Source organism: Dama dama, chromosome 32, assembly GCF_033118175.1.
Source record: "Dama dama isolate Ldn47 chromosome 32, ASM3311817v1, whole genome shotgun sequence".
In the NCBI taxonomy this organism is placed as follows: Eukaryota; Metazoa; Chordata; class Mammalia; order Artiodactyla; family Cervidae; genus Dama; species Dama dama.
The window spans coordinates 42,312,881-42,326,805 of record NC_083712.1 but is presented as its reverse complement, the minus strand read 5'-3'; the positions used below and the strand labels follow the sequence as shown (position 1 = coordinate 42,326,805).

The 13,925-nt window shown below is 47.0% G+C and overlaps 1 protein-coding gene across 1 annotated transcript in view; it reads left to right on the top strand.

Annotated features, from left to right (window-relative positions):
- The window catches only part of ANK1 (ankyrin 1), a 109,418-nt gene that overhangs the window by 71,835 nt on the left and 23,658 nt on the right, over positions 1-13,925 (top strand). The window contains exons 37-38 of the mRNA XM_061134437.1: positions 999-1,130; positions 2,846-2,992. Coding sequence (XP_060990420.1) covers positions 999-1,130; positions 2,846-2,992 — 279 coding nt within the window. The remainder of the gene's footprint in view (positions 1-998; positions 1,131-2,845; positions 2,993-13,925) is intronic.

Genomic DNA, 13,925 nt, shown 5'->3' with positions numbered 1-13,925 from the left:
GTGTGAACATATTGTGTGTGTCTGGTTTGTGAGTGTGTATGTGGTGTGTTGTGTATGTGGTGTGTGTGGTGTGTTATGTATGTGTTGTGTGTATGCGTTGTGTTACATGGAGTGTTGTGTATGTGGTATGTGTACATGGTGTGTTGTGTATGTGGTATGTGAATGTGTATGTGGTGTGTTGTGTATGTGGTGTGTTGTGTATGTGGTGTGCATGTGGTATGTTGTGTATGTGTTGTGTTGTGTATGTGGTGTATGTGGTGTGCTGTGTATGTGGGTATGTGAATGTGTATGTGGTGTGTGTGTGGAATGGTGTGTGTGTTGTGTGTACACAGAGTGTTGTGTGTGTGGTGGTGTGTGTGGCACACGCACATTCTGGTTCTCACCATCACCTTCCACGCTGGTCTTCCTCATCCCTGAAATGAGACTCAGACTGTGCTCTCATCTAAAGCACCTGCGAGAAACAGCCGTGAAGACAGCGGGAGAGGAAGTACTCGGGTTCTGCGATGGTGCCTTGCATCTAGATGGGGACTTGTATTCCCATTTTAAATGTAAACAGCGCCTTTCCCTGAAGAAACACAAATACACAGATGCGTTTCCATTATGACTGCTTCCCGAGGGAAGGGCGGCTGCATTTGCTGCACCGTCAGTGCCGAGGGCATCTGCCGTTCAGCCCTCCCCCTGGACCCCAGCCGGTCCGGGACCTTCCGGGGCTCAGCTTCATCATCTGTATTCCACGTGATGACAGCAAGAGTGTTCATTCATTCAGTCAGTCCTTATTACCCTCCTGTGATCACGCCTCCTGGCGCATTTCCTGGGGATACCACGGGGCAGGTGTCACCTTACACTAGGCATCCTTCGGAAGAAGGCTCCAAGTCCACAGGGGACTTTTCTCTATCTCAGGGTGCCTCTCGGGGTACCCCTCGGGGCGCCCCGCTCCACACGTGGGCTCGGGGCTGGCTCCAGCTGGTCTCACCCTGCTCTTGGTTCCTTGCATGCAGAGCTGGCCCGGGAACTGCAGTTCAGCGTGGACGACATCAACAGGATCCGCGTGGAGAACCCCAACTCCTTGCTGGAGCAGAGCCTGGCCTTGCTGAACCTCTGGGTCACCCGTGAAGGCCAAGACGCCAAGAGTCAGTACCAGGGCGGGGGCGCAGCTGGGACCCTTCTCTCCCCAAAGCCTATGCCAGGAGCTCACCAAGCAGTTCACCCCTCTCAGGGTGCTGTTGACCTTTGGAACCAATCTCTTCTGCACATTCTGTCTCTCACACACACATACACAAGTGCACACACACGCATGCACACACCTCTGAGGGTCCCTGGTCTTCTGGGCAATCCTGTCAGGAGGGCACATCAGAACCTTGGCCATGACCTCTCCCATTCTCAGGATGTTTGCAATTGCACCAGGACCCCTAAAAGACCGCATCTGTATAGGGTGTATGCCTCTTGGTTGAATTTCTCAAATGAGGACTGTCCCCTCAGGATAGGACAGAGCCCAGCCAGGAGTCCCCTCGGATGTAGTTCTTGTTCTCCCAGGATTTTCTTCAACCTGGAGGGAAGATGTGACTCACTCTTTTCAGTTCCTTCTCAACCACATTCCCGAACACAAAACACTAAGAGGAAATTGAGTGTTTACATTTGCATCTCAAATCAACTGGCAAGGACCAAAGATTTCCAAAGGACAGAATCCAATTCTTCTCCCTCTCATTTTCTTGGAGTATTCCTCCTGTTATTGTTTTGCTGTTTAGTTCCTAAGTTGTGTCCAACTCTCTGCAACCCTATGGACCATAGCCCGCCAGGCTCCTCTGTCCGTGGGACTTCCCAGGCAAGAATACTGGAGTGGGTTGCCGTTCCCTTCTCCAGGGGAATCTTCCTGACTCAATGTCTCCTGCATTGGCAGGTGGACTCTCTACTGCTGAGCCACCAGGGAAGCCCCAGTATTCCTTTTGGGTTACAAAAAAAGAGAAAGAAACAGTCTTTCCATGCCTTGAAATTCACCACTGTTAGGGTTTGGAAAAGATCTGTTAAAGGATAACAAAACACAGGCCTCCCTCACTTTACTGTGCTTCAAAGATACTGCATTTCCCTCCCAAATTCATCAGATCTGTTGGTGCCAATTTCCAGCAGCATCTGCTCACTTTGTGTCTGTCACATTTGGGGAATTCTCTCAGCGTTTTACATTTTCTCATAATGACTGCATTTGTCGTGCTGATCTGTGATCAGAGTCCTTATGTGACTATGAAGACTCAATGAAGGCTCAGAGGAGAGTTTGCGTTTTTTAGCCATAAAATACCGTTAAGATATGTACCTTGTTTTTTTCCTAGACATAATGCTATTGCACACTTAATAGACTAGAGTGTAGTGTAAATGTAACTTTCATATGCACTGTGTATCAGTTTCTCAGTGGTGTCTGACTCTTTGGGACCCCACAGACTGAAGCCCTCCAGGTCCCTCCCTCCATGGAATTCTCCAGGCAAGAATACTAGAGTGGGTTGCCATTCCCTTTTCCAGGGGATCTTCCCGACCCAGGAATCGAACCTGGGTCTCCTGCATTGCGGGCAGTTTCTTTACCATCTGAGCCACCAGGGAAGCCCCTGGAAAATAAAAAAATTTGGTTTCTCCTTCTTACTGGCTTTATTGCACAGTCTGGACGGAAACTGCATCATCTCCAGGTCTGTCTGACTTCTCCTAGAGGTAGTTTGTTTGGACTTTTAGAAAAGAGGGGGCCTGCAATTCCCCCCAGCCACCCACCGACACACACTCTAGAGTTCAGAGCCGCGCCGGCGGCCCACGTGGCCCGCGATGGGTAGCGGCCCGCGAGCGCCCTCTTCCTCCTCTCTGCCCGCAGTGGAGAACCTGTACGCCGCCCTGCGGAACGTCGACCGCGGCGAGATCGTGAACATGCTGGAGGGCTCCGGCAGACAGGGCCGCAGCCTCAAGCCCGACCGCCGGCCCGCCGACCGGGACTACTCGTCGTCCCCCTCCCAGATGAATGGTGAGTGTCCCCCGGACGTGGGCGGGCGGGCCGAGCCGCCGCCTGACCCTCCTTGGAACCTTCTCGCCCGGTGGCCGGAGGTCAGTCTCCCTCTGGATGGGCGGTGGTGAGAGCAGAAATGATGGGGGTCCCGGGGCGGCGGGGCAGCAGGATGGGAGGGGCGGCCGCCGCCCCCACTCCGCTCCCCTCCCCTGCTTGCCGCGCCCTCAACGCTGCGCAGACCCACCTGCGACCCCGGTCTGAGGGAACGAGGTTCTGGCGCAGGTCGGGTGGGGACCAGCGGGGAGGTGTCCTCGGGCCCTCGGGCTACCTCTTGTCTGGGGCTAAGCGGGCTCTTTCCTTCGAGCCGGTTTCTGCTTTTGTCTCCCTTTTTTTCTCGCCCTATCCCTTCCCCATGTCTTGTTTCTATGCGGTTTGGCCTGGCACGGAGCCCCGCCCCCTCCGGTTACCCCCGCTCCACGGAGGGCTGACCTTTGCCCCCAGCACCCCCTCTGTGGCCTTTAGGACACCTTCCTTGCAGCAGATGTCGAGCCGTGTGGGGAGCAGGGCCCAGACCCCTATTCCCCTTCATCTGCGTCTCTAATCAGAGCGCAGAGAGGCAGGCGGGGAGCCTCATCCTGCTGGTATGGTGGGAGCTGGGACCCTTCCTTTCCTCTTGATTCCACCTGCTGGTCCATCAGCCTCTTCTTTAAAATCCACAAGTTGGATCAGAGACCTGAGGTTCCTTACAGGCCTTGAGAAACGGTTTGGTTCTGGGGCCCGGCTTTCCGGGTGCAGGGTATGCCCCCCACCCTACCCCTCCAGCTTCACCACCTACCTCCCCCCACTCCTAGGTCACCAGCCATCCCGGCCACCCCCACGTGCATGCCGCCATGCAGGCCCCTGTGGCCTGAGCTTGTGAGAGAGTGGGGGCAGGGGGCAGGGGGCAGGGGCCTCCCCAGTGAACGCCGCACCCCTCACACTGGTCTCTCTTCCCGAAACCTGGTGTCCAGCGCCCCCAGGCACAGGGCTCCTTGGGTGACTGCGTCCTGCGGCCTTCCTCTTCTGCCTCTGACCTCATCTGGGCTGCTGGGCTGCTCTTGCCCGCATGGCCTGTCTTCACTGCCTCACCCGGGCGGCCAATGTTCAGGGCCCTCAGCCTCCCCAGATGCTTTTCCCAAGGACCCTGGCCTGCCCTGGGGGTGGCTACCCTTCCGGCCGGGGCCTGTGTGCAAGCTCCGGGCTGTCCCCGGGGAGGAGGCGCGCTCTCAGTCCCAGCGTCCAGGGCTCCCAGGCCAGCCTGCTTCCTGCCCCTTGGGGGACCGGCTGGACATGACCGGGACCGCTAAGCAACCAACTTGCTTTCACAAGGACGGAGGGAGGGTGGCGGAGAAACGCTGCAAACTGGGGGAAATCAAGAGATTTTTTTCCCCCTTTTTAACGAGATAACCAGTCACTTGGTTGGGTTTATTAACAGACACCCAGAGTTGGTTCAGTCAAGGCAAGGCAGCAAGTTTTGGGGGGTTTGTTCCCCAAATCTATGGACACTGGGCACATAGAATTATACGAGGATAAACAAGGCAATTACAACAATTAAAATCCTGTCAAGAGGACAGATCCCACGCCAAATGTTCGTATCACAGTAAAAAAAAGTTTTTTTAAGGGCAGTTATGTACCTGAGTATTTATGAATGTCTCTTCTGGCCCTGGAGACTCTAAAGCCAAAGCAGAGTTCTAACCCCGATGGGCCTGGCCTCTGTGCCCCGTGACTGTGGAACGGCAGTCCAGTTGGGCCGCTCATTTGGCAAATGTTCTTTGAACACTTGCCACCCGCCAGAGGTTGATCTAAGCTGGGCAGATAAGTCAGTTCTCAAAGAGACCCCGAAAGGAGCAAAGCCCCAAACTCTGCCTTCATGGAGCTTGCCTTCTGTCGGGACAGGCAAACAAAAATTTACGGAAGTGAGTTAGATAACGTGCTAGCGGGGTGATGGGGGGAAAGAATTGGAGGCAAGCAAGGTTGGCGTGTGGGATTGAGGGGTTAGATAGTGGGGTGGGAGTGGGTAGCACGTGAACAGAGGCTGGAGGGAGAGGCGGGGTGGGCGTGTGAACTGGGGAGAGAGTGCCCAGACCAGCAATCTGGGCAGGGGCCCGAGCAGGTGGGCCTGCGGCGCCTGCCGAGCACGGAGGGGTCGCGGGAGGCCGGCTCCTCCAGGCTGTCCTGGGGATGCTGGTTTTACTAGGAGGGCAATGGAGACCCGTGACTGGTCTGGAGCAGAAGAGTCTCGAGATCTGACTGGTGGACCAGGGGCCCTCACCGCTTTGATTGCAGACACAGTCTGAATGCTTCTGTGCTTCCTGGCCGCTCTGCCGCCTGTCAGCCCTTCTGAACCCCTCGTCCCGCGGGTGTCCCGGCAGACGCAGGCCGTGTGCCCTGCATGCTCGCTCCTGCCAGGCCGGAGCAGACACTCAGACGTCCGCTTGGTCCATCCTGTCCTTTCGGGGCACCAGAGCTGGCTTCTGTGTGTTTTTCCTGCCTTCTGCCTTCCTGTCCCGGGAAGACCATGCCCTTCTGGCCTGGAGAGGAGGAGCAGGAGGGATCAGAGGTAGAAGAGCAGGCAGACGGCTGCCCCCTGCACTTCCTCTGACTTTCCGTCCCGGGCCAGCCTGGCCCTCACGCTGATGGCCACGGCATCCCTTGCTTCCTTTGTGCTTTCCCTGCCCTCTGCTCATCTGAGCCTTCCTCGGCCACCGTGGGCACTCAGGGCGGTGATTGGTTGCTCTGTGGTTTCAGGAAAATAGGAACCTGAGGTCTCTCATCCTTCCTTCCTGGCTCTTCTTGCTGGGTTTGTCTGGACTGGCCGGGGCAGAAGGGCCAGTTTGCTTCTCCTATAGAGGAGGGAACTACCCCAGACCCTGGGAATAAATTTGAAGGAAAAAAAAATTGCCCATAGAGCAAAGACAAGAAACAAAAAATCGTGTTCCTAAAAATAAAACAGATTTCTCATATGAAAGGGAAAGATGGACATCTCACAGCCCCTTCAGTCAACTCTGTTTGGTTTCATAGGTTGGATGCAACGTCTACTTGGAAATATAATATGTCTCATTTCTCTCAACTCTTAGCAGAACTAGTGAAGTGTGGCTTCTGTCTGAGGTCAGGTTGTCTGTCCACCGCTTGTTGAGTCTACTGCTGACATCAAACTATTAGGGTCATTGTTATGTCTGGGTTAACAGAGACCCCAGGTGACAGCTGAGATAAGGAGGGGCTGGAATCAGGGGGTGGGTACTCCTGGATTGCTCTGCCCCAAGGCTGTGTGTTTGGTTGCCTATTACCTGATTTCCCCAAAATGCGACCCCTAGGGGACAGCTCTAGACAGAGGGATGGGCTGGTGACCCAGGAATGGTAGGGTCACGAGAGACTGCTCCAGAGACAGGCACTTCTGGATCTCAACCAGAGAACTCGGCCAACCTTCCTGTGCTCCGGTCCACCCAGACCTTGTGTGATAGTCCTCGCTGAGCATGGCCCCTGCTTAGTAGGAATCCCCACTCCACTGAGTATGGCCACCTACAGCCTCAGATCCATGCTTGTGGGGGTAGGGGGGTCAGTGTAGTCTTCTGGAGACTTGAGAGGGGGCAGGGAGCATAGCCCCCAGACCCTACCATCAGGGGAGGGGCTCCAGGATAAACACAAAGCAGAAAGAAGTCCTGAGGAAGGGTGTGCATGAGTTCTCTTTGTGGACACACTTTCATTTGGGTGAAATTCCATTCATGTGAACCCCAGGAAGTTTCAAGGTGGTAAAGTCACCAAGAATGAGACTCAGGCATACTGTGACTGGCAGAGTTATTACCCTCTCTCACCCTTAATCAAATCTTACTGAGATTCCCAGGAGTGATAGAATGTTTATCCAACCATATCTGAGGAGCTATCTGAGATGCAGTCCACTTCTGGCTAAGATAAGGCAACAAGGACTGAACATATCCTGCTTAAAACAAGCAAAAAATGGACAAGCTCTATGAAACAGCAGTTTTCAAGACACTGACATCAGGCAGTAAAGGTCATATCAAACATGGAAAATAAATGAGGTGAACCCTACAATTGCCTGTATTATTGCCTCGAAAGAGTTTCTAAGTCATGGTGGAAGGAAGAGCTATCCAGAAGAGCCCCTGGTTAAGGAGAAGTTGCTGGCAGTCCAAGGAGATTGGGGCAGCTGGAATTCCCTAGAGAGACAGCTGCACAGAGGCAGCACTCTGGAGCGCTTCAGAAGGTCCCCCACAAATTTTGGTTGATTATTTATTAATCATCTATTTCCAACAGTCAGACTGATTGTTCACAGACGTTGCATAGGGGACACAGAGTGGTCCTTCTCAATAATGGAGAATGATTAGTCATAGATTGATCAATGCTCCCACCTAGTTAACCTTGAAAGCAAAACTCAAGAGGATCAAACTGTTTCCAAGTAACTCAGTGACATAACAGAACAAAGCTCAAGAATCATTTGTTGTTGTTGTTTGATGCTAAGTCATGTCCGACTCTTCAAGACCCCACAGACTGGCTCCTCTGTCCTCCACTATGTCCTGGAGTTTGCTGAAATTTGTGTCCATTGAGTCAGTGATGCTGTCTAACCATTTCATCCTCTGCTGCTCCCTTCTCCTCCTGCCTTCAATCTTTCCCAGCATCAGGGGCTTTTCCAATGAGTCAGCGCTTCACATCAAGTGGCCAAAATATTGGAGCTTCAGCTTCAACAACAGTCTTCCCAATGAATACTCAAGGCTGATTTCCTTTAGGATTGACTGACTTGCTGTCCTTGCAGTCCAAGGGATTCTAAAGAATTGTTACAGGAATACAAGATATCCAGCACCCAACAAGATAAAAGTCACAGTGTCTGACATCCACATAGTCCAATTAAAGATTCTCAGACACACATTCAAAGAGGCAGGGAAACAAAACCCATAATGAGGAGAAAAATCAATCAATCAAAACTGCTGCAGATGTTAGAATTAGTAGACAAGAATGGTAAAACAGTTATTATAACTATTTCAGATGTTCCAAAAGTCAAGTAGAAACTTGGGAGATGTTTTTTAAAGACCCAAACCAATCCTCTAGAGAGAAACTACAAGATATAGGTTGAAAAATACACTGGATTAAATTTCATTAAAGAAGAAAAGTGAACTTGGCCACATAGTAATAGAAACTCTCCAAAATGAAACTCAAGAACAACAACAACAAAATCTTTAAAAGCATTGGTGAGCTATGGGGCAATTTCAAGTGACCTAATATTTGTGAAATTAGTTTCCAACAGAGAAAGGGGCTGAAAAAGTATTTGAAGAATTAATGGTCCAGAATTTTCCAAGTTGACAAAAACAATAATTACACAGATCCAAGAAGTTCCGTTAACCACATGAAATGTGAAGTCTACTATACCAAGGCACATTTTCAACAAATTAGTCAGAACCAGTGATAAAGTTTTTAAAGTAGCCAAAGGTGGGGGGAAAGATGCATTATATACGGAGATAAAGATAAGGATACATCAAATTTCTCACTGGAAACAATGGAAGTAAGATCGCAGAGCAATATCTTTAAAGTAGAACATCTCTAAAGTAACCTACAATTCTATACCCAGCAAAAATAACTTCCACAAAATGAAAGCAAATAAAGACTTTTCCAGACATACAAAAGCAAAAGGAATTCATCAACAGGAAGTGACTGCTACAAGCAATTTTTTTTTTCATAAAACGTCCTTCAGGCCAAACGAAAAATGACACCAGAAAGAAATATGGATTTACCTGAAGGAATGAACAGTGCCAAAAATGTTAACTATAAGGATAATACATAATTTTCTCATTATTTAAATCTTTTTAAAAGATAACTGTTCAAGCAAAATAATATAATGTGTTTATAACATATATAAAAGTAAAATGTATTACAGTGATGGTACAAAAGTTGAAAAAGTTGAGAGAGAAAAACGGAAGTATATTATTGTAAGGTTCTTATACTATATGCAAAGTGTTATAATATCACTTAAAAGTAGACTGGGGTAGTTTAATGATGTATGTGAGAAGCCCTAAAGCAACTACTAAAGTACTCAAAGAATCGTAGCTAATAAGCCATCCAAAGAGATAAAATAGAAATTTTTCTATTAACACAGAAGAAGGCAGAAAGAGGGCTTCCCTGGTGGCTCAGTAGTAAAGAACCCACCTGCCCGTGCAGGAGAGACGGGTTTGATGCATGATCCGGGAAGATCCCACATGCTGTGGAGCTACTAAGCCCGCGTGCCACAACCCTTGAGGCTGTACTCTGGAGCCGGGAAGCTGCAACTACTGAGCCCAAGCACCCTAGAGCCCGTGCTCTGCAACCAGGGAAGGCGCTGCGCTGAGAAGCCCATGCACCACAACTAGAGAAGGACTTGCGCAGCGAAGACCTAGCGCAGCCAAAAATAAATACTAAAATTATTACTTTTTTTAAAAAAAAAAGGCATAAAGAAAGGGAAAAGAGAACAAAAACTGATGGGACAGAAGTAGAAATTAACAAATGATAGATTTAAACCTAACCATATTAATAATCTCATTATTGTAAATGATCTTAAAAAAACCCCAAAAGGCAGATATAAAGGTAAATGTCAACTATATACTGCCTACAGGAAATGTCTTTAAGTATAAAAACACGACCTCCTTAAAAGTCACAGGGTGAAGATAAACTATGCTAACGCGAATCAAAAGAAAACTGAAGTGACTGTCGTAATATCAAATAAGTAGATTTCAGAACAAAGACTGTTACCAGGGATAAAGAAAATACTTTCATAAGGATAAGTAGTCCATCAAGAGGGCATCACAGTCTTAAATGTTGATGCACCAGTAACATAGCTTTAAAATACACGAGCACAATCTGAGAAAACCACAGAGAGGAATAGGCAGCATCACAGTTAGAGTGGGAGATTTCAATACCCCCATCTTGCTAATTGATAGAACAAGTAGAAAAAGGAGTACCCAAACGGATTTGAACAACAGTCATTCACCTTGACCTGATTGACATTTATAGAACATTCCACCCAATGACAGAAGAATATACACTCTTTTTCAGTTGTGCCTGGATCAAACCGACATAGACCATATTCTCAACCAGAGGTCCCCGACCCCTGGGCCACAGTCCACCTGTTAGGAACAGCAGGTCTGAGTGGTGGGCGAGTGAGCGAAGCCTCATCTGTAATTACAGCTCTTCTCAACACTCGCATCACTGCTGGGGCTCCATCTCCTGTCAGAGTGACCATGGTGTTTGATTCTCAATAAATCGAACACAATAAATGTAATGCGCTTGAATCATCCTGAAATCATCTCCTGTACCTGGTTTATGAAAAAAATTGTCTTCCACAAAACTGGCCCCTGGTGCCAAAAATGTTGGAGACCATTGTCCTAGACTATAAAGCAAGTCTTGATAAATATCAAAGAATTTAAGTCATTCAAAGTATATTCTCTGACCACAGTAAATTAAATCACAAGACAATAACCAAAAGATACGTAGGAACTCTCAGACATTTGGGAGCTAAATAATACACTTTTAAGTTACCCGTGGGTCAAAGAAGAGAGCAAAAGGGAAATTAGAGTATTTTGAATCGAATGAAAATGAAAACACGAGATGTCAAAATGTATGGGATGCCAGCAGAGCAGTACTAGGGAGAAATTTACAGCACTAAACATCCACGTTACACAAGAGGAAAGTTCTCAAGTCAGTTACCTGAGCTTTGTAATATTTTAAGATATTCTAAAAAGAACAAATTAAACCCAAAGTAAGCAGAAGGAAGATAATAAAGATCAAAGCAGAAATTGATGAAACTAAAAACAGAAAACACTAAAGAAAACCATTAAAACCAAGAGCTGGTTCTTTGAAATGATCAATAAATTGATAAGCATCCAGTCAGACTGATCATGAAAGAGAAGAAAAGAACTACCAATATCAAGAATAAGAGGTAATATCAGTAAAGATTCTATAGGAAGCGAGAGGATGATAATATTATGACAATTTTATTCCAATAAATTTGAAAGCATAAGTGAGATTGACAGAGTTCTTGGAAAATACAAACTATCAAAGCTCACATAGTAAGAAAGAGATACTCTGAATATATTAAAGAAATCAAATGTATAATTTAAAACATTCCTACCAATTTGTAGGTTGGTGCAGCCGCTATGGAAAATAGTATGAAGGTTTCTCAAAAAACTAGTTGCCATGTGATCCTGCAACCCTAGTCCTGGGTGTATATCCAAACAAAATTATTATTTGAAGATGCATGCACCCTAATGTTCACTGAAGCACTATTTACAGTTGTTGAGACATGGAAACAACCTGTCCGTCAACAGATGAATGGATAAAGAGGATGTGGTACACATACACCATGGAATATTACTCAGCCAATAAAAAGAATGAAATAATGCCACTTGCAGCAACGTGGATGGACCTAGAGATTATCATACGAAGTGAAGTAAGTCAGACGGAGAAAGACAACTACCATGTCATGTCACTTATATGTGGACTCTAAAATATGACACAGATGAACTTATCTATGAAGCAGAAACAGATTCACAGACATAGAACAGATTTGTGGTTGCCAAGGGGGAGGGGAGCTGGGGGAAGGATGGATTGGGAGTTTGGGATCAGCAAATGCCAGCCATTATATACAGGATGAATAAGCAACAAGGTCTGACTGTATAGCACAGGGAACTATATTCAATATCCTGTGATAAAACAGAACGGCAAAGAATATGACGAATATATATATAACTGAATCACTTTGCTGCACATTGAGGATTAAGACAACATTGTAAATCAACTATACTTCGATAAAACAAATTAATAAAAAAAAGAAAGCATTCCCACCAAGAAAACTCGAAGCCTAGACGACTTCACTGGCAAATGCTACCAAGCATTAAGGAAGAAATAACTCACTCAGACAATTTTAAAGGACGTAATATTCCCCAGCTCATTCTCTGAGGGCCACTTGACATTTTTGGTTAAAAAGAAAAGGAAAGAAAGAAAGCCATTTACAGAAAAACTACAGACCAATAAGGAGTGAGCATTTATGCAGAAACTCTAAATTTTAGCAAATCCAAATCCAACACTATATAAAAGGACAGTGCATCATGATCAAGTGGGGTTCATCTAAGGAATGCAAAATAGTTGAATATTCAAAAATAAATCAGCATCTGGTTTTGCATGTAAGGAGCGTGGATGTCACCACAGCATGCTGACAACAAGTAAAAAGCTAAACAGTTTGAAAAATCAGTAACTCTTCTAGAATCTGTAGAAGTGAGGGCTTAGGGCAAATTACTGTCCTCCAAATCAGACAGTCTGATCGGTGAATATGAAGATTAGCAATTTACTGGAGCAGATACCTAAAGGCATCTACAAAAAAACCGGGAGCTAACATTACACTTGATGATGAAAGACTGAGTGCTTTCCTCCCACATTCAGTAACAAGACAATCATGTCTGCTCCTCCTGCTGCTGCTTTTTTTTTTTTTTAAATATTTGTTTGGCTGCACCTGGTCTTAGGGCGCTCAGGTCTTCAGTCTTCCTTGCAGTGTGTGGGATCTCGTAGTTGCAGCATGCGATATCTTGTTCCCTGACCAGGAATGGAACCCTGGCCCCCTGCACTGGGAGCGCGGTGTCTTAGCCACTGGACCACCAGGGACGTCCCACTACCCCTGCTTCTGTTTAGGACTGTCCTTGAGGTGCCACTGGTACAATAAGGCAAGTAAGAGAAATAAAAGGCAGCTAGATTGGAGAGGAAGAAGTAAACTGTCCTTGTTCACGGACAACATGATATATATAAAAATCCGATGGAATCTAACAAATGAGTTTGGTGAGGTTGCAGGATACAATTTCAGTATATAAGAAAATCAATTGAATCCTATATACCAGCAGTGGAAAAGTACCAACTGGAATTGAAAAAAGAATAGCCTTTACAGTAGCATTGAAAAAATAGAAATACTTGGAGGTGAATCTGATAAAAGATGTGAAAGATATACACTGAAAACTACAAAACATTGCTGAGAGAAATTAAAGACCTGAGCAAACTCCGGGAGATAGTGGAGGACAGAGGAGCCTGGTGTGCTGCAGTCCATGGAGTCACAAAGAGTCGGATATGACTCAGCAGCTGAGCAACAACAAATAAATGGAGAGATACACTGTGTCATGGGTCAGAAGCCTCAATACTGTTGTTAGTTCTCCCTGAAATTATCTAAATATATGATGCAGCCCAGTCAAAATCCCAGTAGGCTTTTTTGTGAAAAGTGACAAAGTTGTTCTAAAATTTATATGGAAAAGACCTCAGTTCAGTTCAGTTCAGTTGCTCAGTCGTGTCTGACTCTTTGCGACCTCATGAATCACAGCACACCAGGCCTCCCTGTCCCTTACCAACTCCTGGAGTTTACTCAAACTCATGCCCATCGAGTCGGTGATGCCATCCAGCCATCTCATCCTCTGTCATCCCCTTCTCCTCCTGCCCCCAATCCTTCCCAGCATCAGGGGCTTTTCCAATGAGTCAACTCTTCACATGAGGTGGCCAAAGGATTGGAATTTCAGCTTCAGCATCAGTCCTTCCAATGAACACCCAAGACTGATCTCCTTTAGGATGGACTGGTTGGATCTCCTAGCAGTCCAAGGGACTCTCAAGAGTCTTCTCCAACACCACAGTTCAAAAGCATCAATTCTTTGGCGCTCAGCTTTCTTCACAGTCCAACTCTCACATCCATACATGACCACTGGAAAAACCATAACCTTGACCAGACGGACCTTTGTTGACAAAGTAATGTCTCTGCTTTTTAATATGCTAACCAGGTTGGTCATAACTTTCCTTCCAAGGAGTAAGCATCTTTTAATTTCATGGCTGCAATCACCATCTGCAGTGATTTTGGAGCCCCCCCAAAATAAAATCTGACACTGTTTCCATTGTTTCCCCATCTATTTGC